This window comes from Hippoglossus hippoglossus, chromosome 1 (genome assembly GCF_009819705.1).
Source record: "Hippoglossus hippoglossus isolate fHipHip1 chromosome 1, fHipHip1.pri, whole genome shotgun sequence".
NCBI classification, from domain to species: domain Eukaryota; kingdom Metazoa; phylum Chordata; class Actinopteri; order Pleuronectiformes; family Pleuronectidae; genus Hippoglossus; species Hippoglossus hippoglossus.
The window spans coordinates 17216032-17235329 of record NC_047151.1 but is presented as its reverse complement, the minus strand read 5'-3'; the positions used below and the strand labels follow the sequence as shown (position 1 = coordinate 17235329).

General features: G+C 41.3%; 1 protein-coding gene across 9 annotated transcripts in view; it reads right to left on the bottom strand.

The window, feature by feature from the left end:
• The window catches only part of apbb2b (amyloid beta (A4) precursor protein-binding, family B, member 2b), a 46889-nt gene continuing 27591 nt past the window's right edge, over positions 1-19298 (bottom strand). For 2 of the 9 annotated variants that reach the window (XM_034594611.1, XM_034594636.1), the window contains 14 exons: positions 18750-18994; positions 18201-18332; positions 17573-17644; positions 16503-16553; positions 14934-15019; positions 13990-14050; positions 11488-11634; positions 10691-10818; positions 6440-6554; positions 5013-5100; positions 3117-3197; positions 2884-2999; positions 1409-1588; positions 1-281 (listed from right to left, as the gene is read on the bottom strand). In XM_034594611.1, coding sequence (XP_034450502.1) covers positions 111-281; positions 1409-1588; positions 2884-2999; positions 3117-3197; positions 5013-5100; positions 6440-6554; positions 10691-10818; positions 11488-11634; positions 13990-14050; positions 14934-15019; positions 16503-16553; positions 17573-17644; positions 18201-18332; positions 18750-18994 — 1673 coding nt within the window. In that variant the 3' untranslated portion in view covers positions 1-110. Of the gene's footprint in view, positions 282-1408; positions 1589-2883; positions 3000-3116; positions 3198-5012; positions 5101-6439; positions 6555-7568; positions 7575-9257; positions 9404-10690; positions 10819-11487; positions 11635-13989; positions 14051-14933; positions 15020-16502; positions 16554-17572; positions 17645-18200; positions 18333-18749; positions 18995-19298 lie in introns of those variants that run through there. The other 7 variants (XM_034594608.1, XM_034594610.1, XM_034594614.1 and 4 more) reach the window with 7 other exon arrangements.

The following is a 19298-nucleotide window of genomic DNA, read 5'->3' as shown; positions in this document are numbered from 1 at the left end:
CCTGGGGGCTTTGCTCTGTTTTAGTGGTTACTGGGGTTTTGGCAGCGAATGCGACTGGTTACCATGGTGACTTGGGGTTGTGGCAGGCAGTTGGAAGTGATTCACCGTGGTTACTGCGGCAACTCTGTGACGGGTCTCTTCTGTTTGAGGGTGTCAATGAGGGATAGGACCCCTTTCTTCACGCTGGTCGAGACCCGACGGGACACTGAGTCACCAGGGGGGGGTGACACACAGGGTTTCTGGGTGGGAGGCCGAGCGACCAAACACTTCTGGTACCGCAACTGAGAGAGAGAGAGAGAGATGGGGGAGAGGAAGGACAGGAGAGAGAGTTACAGCTGCTGAGTATACGACTGTGAGAGTGTGTGTGTGTGTGAGAGAGAGAGAGAAAAAGAGAACAGAAAGCTGGACTGGTGCTGTGATCGATAGTAATGACTGATGATTCCTGTCACTGTGAATCAGTTTAAGTGTGTGTGTGTGTGTGTGTGTGTGTGTGTGTGTGTGTGTGTGTGTGTGTGTGTGTGTGTGTGTGTGTGTGTGTGTTCTGATGTGTGATCAATAGCCCAGCCTGCAGCCGACTCATCTTGTGACTCACACACAGCCGAGATGAGGAAGATGAGTAACCTCTACTGTTGGTAGCATCTCTGCTTTATAACAAGAACTAACTCCAGTGACCATAACACAGAACATAATATAATAACATAACAAGGTAAATAGATAATATGCTGATTATAATGGTCACTGATCTGAAAACGTTTCCTACAAAGCGGAAAACAACAAACACGTAATAGAATCTAAAGCACTGAACTTTAAACTGCACCATAACTTGCAGGGACTATATTCTATTCTATTCTATATTCTAACTTTACTTCTCTTGATTTTAAATTTTACAAAAACACACCACAGCTTTGACAGATGTTCCCATCAAAACCTGAATAAAGCATCTATTGTAATAAATAATACAATAAACATCCACCTGTCGGACTGAAAACCTAAACTAAACTACAGGCAAGGACATTCACTCACAGAACGAGTCTGTACTTGAAATATAATTTTCAATCTTTAAGCTTTTATAAATTTGTTAAGTTCACTTTCCAAAGAAGGAATCCTTTTCATTATCATGACTGGTTGTAATAAACTCATGGATTCAAATAACTTGTTTGCTGTCTTGTGTTTTATGCTTGAATTTTATGGGTTGCCTCTGAAAACAAGTGAAAATTGTTTTCAACCTGAAAATAGTTTTATATAGCTCACATCTTTTTCCTTCAGGTAAAGTCCAACTTGAGTTTGCATTCATTCTAAGTAACAACCCCTGATCACACAACTGTGGAGGTAAGAAAGTCAGTAGAAAGTTTAGTTCTGTGTATTGAGTTGTGTTTCCGAGCTCTTGTTTTCTGGCTCAGTGACTCACCATGCAAGCTGCCTGCACAGCCTCGGACACACTCCCAGCATTAGGGTCACACCAGAAGATGTGACAGTCATAACGATGGCCGCCTGCGTCCATGATGAAGGCAAACGTGTGCACGTCATACCCAACGCCCATGAAGGACAGGAAACGCACACGACACTCCACCAGCACTTCTTCTTCATCCTGGTCAGACACATTGGTTTGTGAGATGTTGAGTACATTGCATTTATAACTCACATTTATTTGGATTTAGTTTAATCAAATGTTCTACTGAAGCACGGAGGAAACAAAAAGATACAAAGAAAAACCATCAGCCAAAATTTACATACATTCACACAGGAGAGCGACCCAGTAAAACTGCAGCCTCCTAATAAACAGGTCCAGTGGAGCAGCAGAGCTTTAAGTGTCCCTCTGTTAAAGCTTTAATTCGTAACTTATTTAAATGAGAGGGGAAACAGGTAATTTGATGTCGTCTGCATGGTGGAACATTGTTAACTGTACTGAGTGGAGCTGCTGTCTGCGAGCTGCAGCTTATTCATTCATTCAGGTGGGAAGCAGCTTTCTAAATCTCTGAATCTACAGTGTGAGTTAATTATTTTCCACCATTTTTGTAGTTTAATACATTGAAAGTAATTGAAATGTTCAAACAAAACAAAAAAAGTTGTTGATGGAAGTAATGTTGCTGTTAGTCTCCTCATCCAGAGCTACATAACCTCCCTCCACACAAGTAAGAGCCCATGCTCTTTGTCATTCACCTTTTACTAGTTCAATAGTTTTTTATTTTGTGTAACAGTAAAGTTAAGTTTAGAGGCCGACCAATAAGGATTTTTGGGGCCTGTTGCAACATTTTTTAACCAACATATCGGCTGACACAGCGTATATTAAAAAAGGTTTACGATGATCTTGACATGACAAAGAAATGTAATCAAGGCTTGATATTTTACAGTTCAATCATAAACTTTATTATAAATATCTACACATAAATAAAACCCAAATACAACCAAATATATGGCAGAAAATAGATAATTCTTTAAAACATGAACATAAATGCTCATCCTTTCTGCAGTGTTCATTCTGTGAAATAAAAATATTCATGTCTGCAAATATAAAAGCACATATCGCTATGTCTGTGAAAAGCTCATGTCGGTAAGTATTATCAGAACAATTGCCATATCGACTGGGCTCCAGTTAAGTTGTGCTGGTCATGTGTTTCCATCAGTAAAATGTATTTGCTACACGGCAGCTAAGAGACAATCTCACAATCTCTGCCATGTTTGTTGTTGGACATACATCATTGTAATCAACTTTCTTTACAGAAGAGGACATTGCTGTTGAGGAACATTTGAATCTCAGCTTTGATAGAACTATGGTTGTTTTCTATAAACCAATTCTCTGTCACCAAGTCGAACTGGGAGGGAAGTAGCTTTATTAAGGAAGTTTATTAAGGAAGCTTATGAGCTAATAAAAAAGTGTCTGACCTTGTCTTTGCTGATGGTGACAGTAGCATCTGCCACGTTGAGAGCTACTTGAGTCCAGTCCTCTCGGTTGGAAGAACCAATGAGACTGTCTATAGCTCCATTCAGTATGTCCATACCTGAACCAGAGGATGACAAAACACAAAACAAATCATTTACATTAAAAACACACGTGAAATCAAACACTGTGTGTGTGTGTGTGTGTGTGTGTGTGTGTGTGTGTGTGTCAGACTGACCTATAGGTCTGGCGACAGGCAGCATCCCGAGGTAAAGCACCTGAAACTTCTGAACCAGCTCTGTCTTTGGAGTGGGGAACTCTGCTGGGGAGAACACAAAACATTTAATAAGAGCTTATAAGAATAAATACTCAACTTCATGTGGATAAATAATAGAAGATTTTACAACCTTTCTGAATGAGAGATGGAAAATTCTATAAAAGGCGATTGACTGAATAATGACTGTGATGTTTAACAATTCAGATTCTTGTGTTGGTTTTGTTTTGTTCAGAATTATTCACATTTTCATTCTGCCTGATAATGAAGGTCTCCCATCACGCAACACAAAGGAAGTGAACGTTTTGAGAAATTCTTTAATTTTGCTTTTGAAAGACTATTTCAATCTAAAGTTGTTAATTACCACATGTTGTCATTTTATGGTCGTGTCCAATAACGTGTGCGTATAAATGACAAAGTGCAGCTGATTATTTTTCTCTCTGACAGACCAACAGAGAGAGAGAGAGCCGAAGAGAGAGAAAACAATGTGTGCTGCAGAAATAGCTTGTTACCATGTTCACGACTGAGTGAGAGATTTTTTTTTCTTTTTTTTATAAGATAGCTACCTGTGTAAATATTGCTCCTCTACGTTCCTACACTGTCTCCTGAAAGTACAGGAATGTTTGTCTTACTGCCGCCAACACCAACATCCCTACGTTTGTCCGGTTATATAAAAACTTGGGGAATATATTCTATGTCTACTCTGTAAACATGACAGACTTCATCAACTCTTCCCTTTGTTACAAACAACTGGAACCATGTCGAGTTTTTGACTAATAGGAGATATATGGGGAGAACGGAGTATGTATTATGCATGTGCATGTACACAGTTCATAGTTGAAAACGGCTATGCACAATGAAGAGTAGGAATGTGTGAAAGGCAAGAAAGAAAAAGAAGAAGAGTAATAAGTAATATCTTTTAGGTTTCAAGGATTAAAACAATGCATTTTGGTGACTAACACAAGAAACCCCGTAGAGCTCCAACAAGGCCAAATAGGGACGTCAATCACCAACTTAAAGGTGATGGATGTGAATCTTCTAAAATACGTTTTAATGGCTCCAAACTTATCTACTGCATTATCCCAAATATAGGACGACCTTGATTATACGAAGACCTCGATTTCCAACAACTCTTTTTTAAATACTGACTTTTTTCCCCCAAGTTTCCCTGAGACGCCATAGTTCCAAGGAGAACCAAGTCGTCCTCCCTGAAACCTTGTGTAGGTTAAATGTGAAATACAGTGACACATAAAAACCACTCATATATATCTTTGTACATTATTCACACTCTCTCCTGTCAGGCTCATGACGTCAAAGGTCAAAAGAGCTCATCATCTGTTACAGCCGTTGTTCATGGCTGTTGGACAGATTTTCTCCCTGGTTCCCTTCTGCAGTAAAGACACTGGCAGACACTTTTAAGGGCTGACTGACACTGAAAGACTCACTGGTCTAGTAACAATACAGCTAAAAACAACCCATACTGCAACACTCTCCGTAGAGGGTAGGTTGTACTCTCTTCATTCGAAAGAATATGTGATGTAGTGAACATTGTTTAGTCTTCAAAGAATAAGCCAACCACCTCTTTTACAAACCTAATATCCAGAAGGGAAAAAAATCTTATATTTGAGCCTGTAACCATGGTATTTATCAAACTACTTCATGTTCCTGTCTCTATTTGTGTTGACTTTGGATGGAGTGTGAAAGTCCCAAGTCGACACACACACCAAACAAATTAAGACTTATTAAGATTATCTGTGCTTACAAATGAACAGTGTGAATGCATCCAGATTGCTACAGCTTGAATCTATTAATGTGTGTCACTTACTCTCTCAGTGTGAGTGGGGTATGTATGAAACCCACCTTGTAGAGGAAGATCGAATCCTGCCTGCATCCTGTCGTGGAGAGAGCCTCCTGCCATCGCTTTGGCATTCTTTCTCTCTGTCATTATCTGGTGAAGCGAGAGAGATACGGGAATATGAGGAAACTGAGCAGAAATGTTCTGACACGGAAGTGACACAGGGGAGGAGGGTGAGGAGACAAGACATAAAAAAAATATGTGAGCATGTGGGAGGAAAAAGGATGAAAGAGTCAACAAGAACGGGGAGAGGAAAAAACCTGGAAGAGCTTCAACCCTGATACTGTCACAATTTCTACACAAATCACCTGGAGAGAGCGCGCACAAGCACGCACACACACACACACACACACACACACACACACTTAAATCAGGTCACACTCCTCGTTACAAAGCAGGGTAAAAGCTTTTCCTGCAGTGTTCCTAACAAGGAGAAACACATGCAAGCAAACCGACGGAGAAAGATGAAAAAAGGAAAAATCATTCTCACGCACGCACGCACGCACACACACATTACTCATACACACAGAGAACCAGACATAAATTATACATGTCCCTAATAAGATAATTTGTCACAGCAAATCTGCATCTCAGCAAACCCTTCTGTGACCAATTCTTCCAATTTCCTTGTTCATCCTTTTTTGTGTGACAGGTCCGCATTAAACAGATCTATAATATAGGTTGACTGGAAAATGTGGGGCAGTAAGTATTATCATGGCGGTTGTGAATGAGGACAAATGGCTCCTTCTCCCTCCAACAAATGACAAGTACAAATATTGTTTAGGTAAGTGGACATAAAAAGGTACCAGATAAAATGTTACACTTTGACTTGAACCCTTAAAAAAGCTCTTAATGCAAAGTTGACTTGATTTCAGCAGGAACTTATGAGCCTAAATAAATTAAGAAAACATTAAAAGACCTTTCCCAACACTGAATTAAAACTCTAAAGCTTTAGATAAGTTTTAGTGGGGCACCAGGAAAGTACATTAATAAATAATTAACAGTTCAGTGGAAAAAGCAGGGACATTAAAAACATGGTTTGTTTTCTGTTCTTCTAACCCTGTTTGCATGAATCTGTATTTGTCGATAAATAGACGTGCAAGGGAGAGAAAGCTCTCTGATGAATGTGTTTTGGAAGAAAAATACTTCTTAATAATTTAGATGCTTTTAATCTAGTTTTGGGGAGTTTTTGAGGAAAGCAGATACGCTGTGCAATGATTAAAATGTGTGTCTAGACCGTGGAAGAGTAAACATGATTTTTTTTTAAATACAAGCTTTTTTGAGGCAGGTAATACTGTTATGAAAGAGAGTGTCTCCAAGCCTTCCTTATTGAGTGGCAGTGGAAACCTTCATCCAACACATTGATTCTTAATCTTGCCAAAATCCACACTTGGCCTCATGTCAGCCTCCTCCTCCAGCCTGAAGCACTCACCCGGGAGCAGATCTCATGCAGGCTGGTGGCGATGGCTTTGGCTGGCGTGTCACAGCGGAACACATGACATTTCAGGATCCTGGTGTTTTTATCCCTCGCCACATATGCAAAGTCCCTGTAAGAGGAAAGAAAAAAAAAAACACAGAGTTGATTTAGAAACAGAAAAGGAGAAAAACGGCAGAGGGATAAATGATGAGTGGAGAGTTTGTTCGACTAGTTTTAGTTCTACTTGAAGACAAGAAAGATGAATGATGAAGTGGTTTTGTGTACGTGTGTGAGTGTGTGTCCAGACTGACAGCTCCTGGAGACGACATGAGAGATGAACTGACCTTTATCAGTCTGATGGAGACAGGACACACACACACACACACACACACACTTGCAGGTCGATGGACCCCAGAGATCAATAGAGCAGCGTGATGCAAGAAGGAGCTGAACAGAGCGACAGCAGGGAAGAACTTTCCCCTGGGCCCACTGGAGCCCGAAAACAATTTAACTCTCACTGAATAAAAGGAATGAAAAGAAGAAAGGAATGTAGACGGAGGGAGAGAGGAATGAAGACGTGGAATGATGTGGAGAAGAAATATAGCGGCACCAAATTAAACCAACACACACACACACACACACACACACACACACACACACACACACACACACACACACACACACACACACACACACACACAAAAATGCACTTAAACCCAAACTAAACAACCTCCTTCAAGATGTGTTCTTCAATATTCCAGGAAAGAGGAAACGGCCTGAGGGCTATAACGAGATTTCTGAGTCCAGACCCTCAGGGAAAGTCTCCACAAAAGATTCCTATTTGTGTGGCTGTACGTACGAATGTGTGTGTGTGTGTGTGTGTGTGTGTGCGTGTGTGTTTGTATGTGTGTGTCTGCATACTTTCACAAAAATTGCTTGTAGACAGACAAGGACAGAGGAGGTCACCTTCATTTCCTATGTCTCTAAGTGAGTGCGCACAGTACTACAGTACATCATGGTCCACTTTGAGAATGATAATAAAATGAAGATGCTGAGGAAATTAAACAATAAGGGATGACAGAGAAGGAGATGATGGAGAGATACTTGAGGAACATCTGGGGACGAAAGGAAAGAATGTGTTTACCTCTCTCTGGGTCCGAGGAAGCAAGGGAGGAAAAGGCAGAGAGTTAGTAGAATAAAAGAGAAAACAAATCTGTGGTACTGCAAAGTAGAAAATGACAAACTGACCCAGTGACATACATAAGGAATTAACCTTGAGTGACATATTGATTTCTTTCTCCTTATGCATATGCATATGTGCGTGTGGGCTGAAGGGGCTGTAGCTCAGGTTAAAAGCAGCGGTGCAGGTCATTTCACTGCATACTTAACCTTGAGGTGAAATATGACAAAGCGATAGAGATTGAATGAGGTGGGAAGGAGGGAGAGACGGGAGGGATGAAAAGATTTTGACTGGCTGCTGATGGTTTGTGTTTCCTGACAGGAATAGAAGATATAGCCTGGAAGTTTCTTAAAGCCATACAGCCTAAACGAAGTTACTGAGAGGGAGAATGAGGGGAGTACGGAATATCACGTGGCAAATGTGGAATACTGGGGGAGGAAATTGGACGTGAACTGCAACAATGTACATGATAAAGATGAAAGTGTGATGACGAGGGCAGAATAAAACACCCAGATGAGGAGGGAAGATAAAAGTCAGAGGAAAGAGAGAGAGGAGGGGGTGATATCTTATGATCATGCAGCGCCACTGAAAACGTCAAGGTTGCTGTGTGAATCTGTAATCTCTGTGGCAATAATGAGTTTCGTGGCACATGGGGGGGCACTCTGATCTCCCTCACAGGTGTATCCACAGGAGTGTGTGTGTGTGTGTGTGTGTGTGTGTGTGTGTGTGTGTGTGTGTGTGTGTGTGTGTGTGTGTGTGTGTGTGTGTGTGTGTGTTATGGGAGAATCCCTGCCCCAAACGCTCCATAACACTGAAACCTGGTTGCTGCTATTTCCCGCCTCAAACATCCTCAAGAAGAAAAGTCCAACACATGAATAAACTAGAATGGTTGAGCACAGACCTTCACCAATGTCCAACAGTCCCTTTATGAAACCACATTTAAATTCACTAAATTCTGTTTTTTATTTGGAGTTTTTTCATCGAGTTCCACGAATTATTCTTAGAGAAATCAACAAAAATATAGCAAAATGTCCTATCTCCCATTTTAAAGGAATCCTGGATCCCAATCCGCACGAAAATTAAATGGGTTCCTCTGTGAGTGATGCCCCACCCCTCCACAAAATTTCACAGAAATCGGCCGAGTAGTTTTTGCATTATCCTGCTAACAAAGACAGATGAAAGCATCCCCTTTGGCGGAAAACACATTTTACATTTTAACTATTTAAAATATAAACCTGGAAAGAGAATTTGGATGCACATTTAGTGTGAGGATGAAAACATGTTTTTCACTTATGTTGTAATGCCGAACTGCTGCATATTTAACTATTAAAAGCTTCTCTGGGTTATTAGCACTTTCATTTTTCACACACTTGAGTTTTTAGGATAACGGAACTCCTTTATCACATCATCTCTTTAGCACCCAACCATGGACATAGCACCACTCATGTACCCACTTCCAGTTTTTACACTCTACTTGAGTTCTTGTGAAATTGTGACCAGCACACCAGCTAAAAACAAAACAAGATAAACATCCCCTAAGACTAAGGCCTCATCACTCTTATCTGTAGCTTCTCTGTCTTTTCCCACTACTTTAAACTAAAACAAGTGATGTTTCTAAAAGTAAGATATAAAAAGGTATAGGAATATACTCACACTGGTTTGTTTTCTTATTTTGGCAGGTAATCCTCTGTATGCAGGAGGATCTTTCAACCCTCAAACCATCTATTCCTCCTGATCCGACACACACTCCTCAACCTGTCTGCTCCACACCCAGCGAGGAACTAACCATACCTCCCCCTTTGGCAGCTTCATACCCCTCTCTGCCTCTCCCCTCTCCTCCTCCTCCCTCCAACCATCTCCTCCCCCTCCTCCCTCCGCTGCAGCTCTGGTATTCCCACTGCTCTCGCTCGCCCGCTGTATGTAGATGTGGATGGTAGAAATAAAGGTTAAGCGCTCGGAAAACACACATTATTTTCATCTGCCAGGATTAAGAATATACTGTGTGTGTGTGTGTGTGTGTGTGTGTGTGTGTGTGTGTGTGTGTGTGTGTGTGTGTGTGTGTGTGTGTGTGTGTGTGTGTGTGTGTGCAAACGAGAGAAGAGAAAGATCCCTGAGGCAACAGAATTCTGCAGTTCTACTAATGCCAAGAGCTTTTAACCATGCCTCTCCTCCTGAGTGCACTCGTGCCTCTGTGTGTGTGTGTGTGTGTGTGTGTGTGTTGTGTGTGTTGTGTGTGAGTGTGTACATGTGAAGCACATGCCAGCTCCAATTATACAGCAGCTACTAACCACTCTGGTCCACATCACCTGTCTGTCTCTGATAACCTACATTCCCTATCTTATTGTGCTTGCAGCAGCAGTGCAGAGCGCCCTCTGCTGGTTGCTCTGCAGCAGAAACACACAATGTTTATATAGAGATTAGCTTGAACCTTTATATGTCAAGAGAAGACTTGTGAAGGTTGTTTGTTCTTAGTTTTCATTTTTACATACAAGAGCATAAAAAACAGAAGCAGCTGTGACGCTTTACTGCCGTCTATGAATTTGTCTCCAGTGAAGCAGGATGTGCTGAACTAAGCTGAAGTGGAAGTGAAAGTGAGGGACTGACAGTCAGATGGGGATTTGTAGTGAAAGAGAATAAAGGCCATTCTCCCTCTCACCCTCTCCTCCGTACTGATGAATACATTTTTCAATAGCATCCTCTTCATCATCAATCATTAACTTCTCTCTTCTGTCGACCGCCACAGCGACTGTCCGCCAACCTCAATTGTCACCCTGACCTTTTGTGTGACGCACCAATGACTTCACTTACACTGGTGACTAATCCATCAAATAAATAATTTAGCAGCTTCATCCTAAACAACAAAAGGACATTTTACCCTCAGTGAGTCATGACCCAGGTGATTGGTTATTAACGCTGGAATATTTCGTAATCAGTAAGGAGATGCTACAGATGATTTAGAGCACAGGAAGCATTTGAAGAAAAACATCGGACACAATCATTATTAATCATGAGGACAAACAATAGAGGATTCATCAATTTTCAAAAAAGAAACACAACAAATTAACACAGTTCCCGAGGTGACTAACCTGCCATTGTCCCGGCCAACGCCCCAAACCCGGATACTTGCAATCGGCTGCGAGTGAAGCACACTGCGATCCATGGGGTCGACAAGGTTCAACATATTATTTTCCAGCAGCAGGTACATGTCCTTCCCCTGAAAACACACAAACACAAACACACACACATAAATAAACTTCAGATCTCATCACAAAAACATGTCATGCTTATTTCCTGCAGTTCAGGATGTTACAATAAATGCTGCTTTAAAAGGTCAATTACTCTCCTACTTGCCAAGTAAATATATACATATATGCGTTTGTGTGCATGTATGGTACGTGTGTGTGTGTGCGTGCGTGCGTGCGTGCGTGCGTGCGTGCGTGCGTGCGTGTGTGTCCTTTGGCTCTGAGGGCCTCTAAATAAATTATCAAACCCGAAAAAGAGGTTGTAGGAGATGAAAGGTTATTGAAAGAGGGATGACGCGCTCTCTCTCTCTCTCTTTCTCTCTCTCTCTATGTTCTGTCGCTTCACATTAAACACAACCGCCGCAGAGCGAAGGAAAGGCATTGCTCCACTTTCCTCTCTTCCTTCCTCCCTCCTCCCTCCATCTCTTGACATACATTTCAGAGGACTGCTGCCCCTGCTAACTCCTGTGGCTTTTTTCTTTGCTCCACCTTCACTTTTATATTCCTCGTCTTAATTCTGTACAAACCTTCTCTGCGGATCCTTTATTCTCACGAACTACAAACTTGTCACCCTTTATTTGGCACCCAAAACAAAACAAATACAGTATCCCCTCACAAAATGCCAACACTGTCTGTCTCACCTCTCCCCAGATGCCGACAGTGTCTCGGATGTCGTTCTTGCAGTAGGACAGCTGTCGGATGCAGTTGTTAACGGCAACGCTGCTCTTTCCAGGAGCCAAGTCATCCTCGGCCATTTCCACCCAACCCAGAGAGCGCACTGCAAAACACTGGAGGAAACACAGAGTGATGAAACTTTTACTTTGAGTACGACCATACACACAGACTTTAATGCATGCATGCAGAATTGACTACTTTAATGCTCTACTTACTGGTCTCCCTAAAAAGAATGTAGGTCAATTACAACTATTCCAAAATGCAGCCACACGTGTGACGACCAGAAATAGATCACACATTACAGCCATTTTAAAGTCTGTGCAGTGGCTACCTGTCTCCTTCTAAAAATAAATAAACCTTCTAAATAAACCTGTAGTTTGCGAGTTCTGAGGCTAAAGCCAGAGGGTTTGAACTCTTTCACAGACTAAAAGATGGATGAAGACGACAAAGCATGTCGGTAGAAAAGGAGAGAGGAAGCAGAGAGACCCATCCCTCTGACCTCATCAAGTATTCATTTGATTTGAGGAGTCCGTCCAGACAGTTCTCTCCAGACCTCAGAGACCAAAGAGGTCAGGGAAGGTAGAACAAAGACAGAAGTGACAGAAACCAATGTGAGTAGCTACCACATCAACCAGGAGGATTTGTTGTGGGAGAACTTGTTTGTGTGTGGATCCAATTGACTTTTGACCAGATTGATGTTTTATTATATGTTTATCATGTGTGAGTAGAAGTAAAGTGCTGTTGATCTCATGTTCTTTTTGAACAGCAGACACACAAACAACTTAAGCATTTCATCATCAGAAATTCATTACATAATGACTTCAATGTGGATACACACACACACACACACACACACACACACACACACACACACACACACACACACACACACACACACACACACACACACACACACACACACAAATAACACACACACAGTGATTCTCTCCACGTTGCAAAAAGTCTGCTGAAAGTTGTGTCACCGATCCAGACCAGCAGATGGTAGCAGCTACATGACACATAACACTATGCAGCCTTAGGGCGGCTGTGACTCAGGAGGTAGAGTGGGTCATCCATTGATCAGCGTGTGGATGGCTTGATTCTCGGCTCATCCAGGCTACTGTCTATGCCAAAGTCTCTTCAGGCAACACTGAACCCCAAATTTCTCCAGATGGCTGTGCTGGATTATATTTCATGCAAGTTATAAAAGTGTGTTCCTTTGTAAGAGGTACAAGGTTTCTACATTATTTGATTTAAGCTTTGTTTAGTTGAATGGCAGCTGTGTGTGTACTGGATTTATCTGGTCAGTTTTCTAGTCTTTGATAAACTGGGAAGAAAAGGGACCAGTCCCAATCTTAATACAGCAGTGTGCTGCTTACTGCCATTGATGTGTGATGAGTGAGTGTGTCAGAGTGCGCCACCAGACCAGATGCCTGAGTGCAGGTCTGTGTTTGTGTCTGCTATTCATCACAATGTCCCTGTTGCTAAGGATTGTCAATTTCTGCCAGACACACAGAGGGAAACAGACACCAGACAGCCAAATCAGCACCACGTCATCAAGCCAAGTGCTGGCTTTAAACTCTGATCTGCAATTCTTCAGATCTATTCAGCCATCTGTGGGAACCACACACACACACTCCTTGGAATGTATTGTAGCAGACCAGCAATCTGCTGCAGTTTGTGACAGGATGAAATTAATCTGTGTCGGGCCGAATAAATAATTGATCTATTTTTCAGTTTAATTAGTTGGATTCTAAATTGGATTTACACCTTGGTCTGACATTTGCCAGAAACAGTATCGGCTGAATGGTCTCGCCATTCCACTGAGTCATATGTTTTATTGAGACTGATGCTTGATTAAATGTTTAAATGTCTCATTTGAATCTTAGGTTTGGATGTTTAAGAAAACTCTAATTAATGCACCATGGCCCTGTACTTCTCTATGGCACCACTGGGGGACAGTATTGTTTCAGAGTCCCTTTCTTGCCTCATGGTAACATGCAGCATCATGATCTCATAACCCAACAGTAAACAAACAGGGACATAAACAGACTGTAACACACATGCAAGGGCTTTTCAACAAAAAGAAGCAATGTCTGCTGGGAAAACTGACTCTATTATACAGCATGAAAAAAGCTAGATAAGAAAAGATACAAGTCTGTAACTTCAGATTCTGCAAAAGATGATTTGACACAAATGGACGTCATGTGCAACACTGACCTATTTATAATTTTTTTATACTTTACATCAGGATAACTTTAGGAAGTGTCAATGCAATAAGCTGCTTATTTGATGCAAAAATGTATGCGAATTTGACGAAACCAGTTGATGAATTACAATAGCTGCAGAATATTTTGGATTATGACATCATCTCTTTTGTTTCTAAGATCATACATTAAAATGAATATGTAACATGTAATGTGATATAGGCTTTAAACTCAATCTAAGCTGAGGAAAATATTCCATACCTTTGATTCTGGGTCACCGTTGGTGTTGTTTGACTCCTCTTCTTCTGCTGTTGGACGGTTCCTGAAAATGAGTTGAAAAGGTTAAGAAACGTGGAGTAGAGGAGGTTAGGATAAGATTAACAGCATCCAGTGGTGGGATGTAAAATAAAGTTAATTTATTTTGTTAAAGTAATTAAGTATCCGAGCTTTACTTGGGCAGATTTATATTCAAATATCAGTACTTTCTAATTAACTACATTTTACAATGTGTTACATGTTGACATTGTTTTTTAATTTTCTTTCTAAGTAATCAATAACAAGAAGGGGATTGGTCCACTGATCCAATCAGCAAGGACAGGTAACATTAGACCCCGCCTCCTTCAACAAGAGCAAAGTGCACACTTACTTAAGTAAGTAAGTAAATACTTACGTAGAAAAGTGAATGTGGTACTTTTACTTGAGTACATTTTTGTCTATGTATTTGCACTTTTACTGTAGTAAAATGTTTGAGTGCTTCCTTCCCCACTTACAGTGTCCCAGTGTTACCATTACAACCATTTGCTGATTTGTGTGGAAGGTTTGAGTCCTGTGTGTGAACTTACCAAAGTTACAAGGAGTCATTATACTAATAGTGGACATGAAGTCATTTCCTGAGCAGAATGACTGACTTCCTGCCTTGTCTGACCTCAATTATCTCGAACACTGATTTAACACAAGATTAGAGAAACTAACTAGAAAGTGGAGAGAGACCAAGAACGATATAGAGAGCTACAGAGTGTGGATAGCAAGGGAAAAAAAGTGCGAGTTACTGTGGAGGCTTAGAGAGATTTGTGTTCCTGGTCGTGTGTGTGTGTGTGTGTGTGTGTGTGTGTGTGTGTGTGTGTGTGTGTGTGTGTGTGTGTGTGTGTGTGTGTGTGTGTGTGTGTGTGTGTGTGTGTGTGTGTTTGTCTGCACAGGTATTTCACCTTAGCTTGAGTGATGCGTAGCGAAGCGTTGCACCCTCAAACTCCTTCAGACTGGGGTCGGGGTTCACGGTGGCTGCCTGCAGATCCTGGTGCACACAGGGGAAATCGTTAGAGTGTAAAATGAAGCCAAAATATCTCCTACATCTTTGACCTTCACCTTAAAGCCTCTTTCACACATGTGACCTGTAAAATAGTTGGAGAGCGACTTCAGTCATTCTGAAATGACTGGAAATCGGGCTGCTTTTGGTTTTAATGGCCCTTAACTGTGGAAAGATCCCCCCTTAGATCTTAAAATAACAAATAACCCTGGAATTGTACAAAGAAAATCAAAACCCTATCTTTTCAAATTTAGATTTAATTTGAAAGAACAATCTTTTTTCTGATTGGTATGGTTTATTTTCACTATAATTTTCGAGCTTTGTTTTTATCTTCTCTTGTTAAGCACTTGGTGCAGCACCATAGCCATAAAAGGGCTGCACATATTAAGTTTTTATTATGATTATTACCATTATCATCATTATTATTCTTAGCATCATTATTCACATGTACACACAGGTGTTTTATATGAAAGGAAAAACTATCATGCTCCCAAAGGACATTAAAGCTCCAGACATCATGACAAAAGAGTTTTGTCGTCTTGGTTTTATTTTTTTGTTACTTCATAGCTGGAGGTAATGCATATGAAAGTGATCCAGATGAATTATAATAAACTTTTATTATTGTAAGAAGATATCAAACACAAATTATTCTAAACCGTGTCAATGTTCGCTTAGTGTTCCGGCGACGCAGCTGGTGTGTGTTGATGTGTGTGGTATTTTCAGATGTGGAATTTCCCTCTTACTCTTTTTGGTTACATTGCTTAATTGTATAAGGCCGACATACAGAACATATGAAACTCCCAGAAGAACTGCCTGGTTTTCCTTGGAATGTGGATGCTTTTCCTGCAACTACAACTGTGGTAGATGTTCGTGACGTTCACCAGCTCACTGTACAAGCACCTAAAATAAAAACCACTTAAGCTCCTTGTCCGACACAACTCCGATATCTATAACTGCTGAAATATTCCCAGTTTACATGTGGGAAAGGGGCTGAAAAGACGAACCTGGCAGAGGCCAAAGTAAATATTATGACCCCACACAGTCTATGCCAGCATGCATCCAAGTGTGGGCAGAATCCCCTTGCTGGACGGAGAAATGGCACTGGCGTGTTATGTGTAATGGGGCATGCTGCATCGTGGAAAAGAAAGTAGCATGTACACACATACGCTTGTGTGCAAGCACATTCAGATCTGTGCCAGGTAGAAAAAGATGTACATATTTTTGCCACACAAGTACAGAAAGAAACAACCCGTTCAGTATGTTGCTACAGCCACATAACAGATGTTCTGACATATGAGGCATAACAAGATGTTGCTGTCGGTGCAGTTACTGTACATTCATGTTGAAGCATCAGCCACACATGCTTTTTGCCCAGGCAGTGAATTTCTAGCATGTGATGCATAAACGCACACACTCAAAGAGTGGGTGAAGTTAGGACAAGACTCGTCGACATGGAGTGCATTATACTTGCCTTCCAAACCTCACTATCAATCTTTCCGCCAAATTCACTCCACACCTGTTTCTACACACAGCGTTAAAAACACACAAACACACAAATATCGGTGGGTCAAAGGATTGGGGGTCAAAGGGGTGGGAGGGGGAGCGAGGGAAGAAAGGCAGAACAAGGCTGTTAGCCAACTAGCTCACTCCACACTGAGCATCTGTTGCAATAAGGAGCAAAACATTTCTTAGCTGAGAAGATGTCAATCGAGAGTTTATGAAGTTTCCCCAAATGTTTTCTGCTCCTATTGAACATTCACATCACTTCTGAGATTCTACTGATTCTTGATTAGTGGAATATAAACAAAACAGACACAGAGAACAGTCAGCACGTATTGGAACAGTGACACTTTTTTTGCAGGATCTAAAATGACACTGACACTCTAATGTACCAATTCTTAAAATGTCCACTGACTGCTGCATGACTAATTTGTCTTAATGTATCTTATGCTATTTTCAAATGTGACCTGCACCCCCATGTATTCTGTAACGTGTATTATGGAAGTGACAAATAAAGCTGCACAAAAAAAGAATCCCAAAAAAATACTACGGAATAGAATTCAAAAATATAAAAAAATATGAATATTACATATATATATATATATATATATATATTTATATTTATATTATATAAATGTGTTGCACTCCAGCCTCAATATTCATGTTCCCCACAATATTTCTGCATGAAAAACAGTTTTAGTCCATGAATGCACACAAACTGTTGTAAGGCTGTGAATTTTTTATGGAGCTTGTCCCTTGTGTGCATTAGGCTGCACTGTTACCTCACATCATTGAAATCAAATGTGCTGAGAACAGAGCAAAAACAAATGAAGACATGTCACTGTTCAAATACTGACTGCACTGTATGTGATACAGGTAGATCATACGTCTTATATATACAGTAATACACACACACATACAGATGCTGTGGGTATAATTTGTGCCCTACACACACATTTACGCACACAAAGAAAAATAATTAGGCTACTGAGTGGCCGGTGAGGAGGGGAACACAATATGGAAAGTTTTAAAGTGCCTCACCTTGTCCTCATCTTCATGATGCAGAGAGTGACACTCTGGATCCGACGCCCCCTGCAGAGATGTGGACCGAGGCTGAGGAGATAAACAGAAAGAGACAGAGAGAGATGACGCATAAAAAGTGACCAAAACCTGCACGGTGACGGTTTAGAGGCATCTCTCTTCTGTTTTTGGCTGTGTTGTCACTGGCTAACACTCGAGCAGTCTTCAGGTCAGCCACTCCAGATAGATGTGCCAGGACGAGATCCTGACAACATCAGTCCATTCTCACTGGATCGATATTTTATCTACATCACACTGCTCTCGATAAATCTCGTCTCTTCTCCCTCCATTTCCCTCTATCACTCTGCATGATTGACTGATTGATGGAGTGCTGCGTTCGTGCATTCTGAAGGTAGATTGAAGCGTTGAGGCCCCCCCCCCCCCCCCCTCTGCCCGACTCTCTGTGCCAGGCTGTATTGATGCAATACAGCCTGGACTCCACTGTACTCAAATAAAAATATAGCATCAGAAAAATATGATCTCCAATCTGAAATTCAACATAGAGACCACATCACCTGCCTTTTGCAAAAGATACACAAAACAAAAAAAAAGCACAGTGGGGAAAAAACTGGGCATGTTCTTTACTTACAAAGTAGCAGCTGTTGACGAATCCACATGAGGGGATGGGGATTTCATTAGAGGAGAGAGGCTCCACTGAACTGTCCGAGGTGGTGCTGCCCGAACGAATTGACGACCTGAAGAAAACCTCTGCTTGGCACAACTGCATGAGTGCACACATTAAATAAACACGGTTATAAGAAATTGACTCATAACAGATAAGATTTATACAAAGAGTTGACATTTTTAAAGTATTGTTATCAGTTGTATGGTTTCATCCCGAGGTCAGGAAAGATCTTCTGCAGATGTAACCCACCATATCTGGGCATAAACATTTTTTTTTTTTTAAATTGTAAAAATTTCACTTAATGATTTTATGAAACTTTTCATTTAAAATAACAATAAAGAGGTTGTGATAAAAATGTCATAATACCAATCAAATCTTTATCTCATATAGATAAGATAAGTTTGACGTACGTTTAGATGTAAACAAGTGAACTGACAGTTGCAGCCCAAACGAAGACTAAAATTCACCCAATCACTATGTATGTCCGTATCAGTCTGTTGTTCAGTCTCTCACCTCATGGTCCGGAGTGGGTGAGGGGCTGAGCGAGCCCACAGAGTGTTTACGAGGCGGTGAGGCTGTGTGGTCGCCCTGTGCCTGGGTCTCCATCTGTCCAGGGGGCGCTTGGCGGGTGGCAGGCCTCTCCCACTGGGTGGTGCCTGTAGGAATGTGCCAATAGTAGATGCCGGCCATGTCCGTGATCTTCTTCCATCCTGGTGGCAGGTCGGGGTCTGTCTGGAATGACTGCTCACTCCAGATATCTGATGAAAACATGGATTGGGAAGGTTAATTGAAAGCAACAGGAAAACTGACAGACCATTTTTAATTTAGACGTGGATACATAAACACATCTCTGTGACTGCACACAGAGACTAAGAACTGATTTAGTTTTCCATAAATCATCGCTGGCCTCAGTTAAATGGAAGTCAACCCTCCCATTCATACACTGAGCAACATCAACAGCTGACAGGGATTACCAGCATCTGCTGCAGTTGCCATCTAACAGGCTGTAACGTTCTACAGATAACAACTGATTCATTTGTGTTACACCCATGCACGTATATA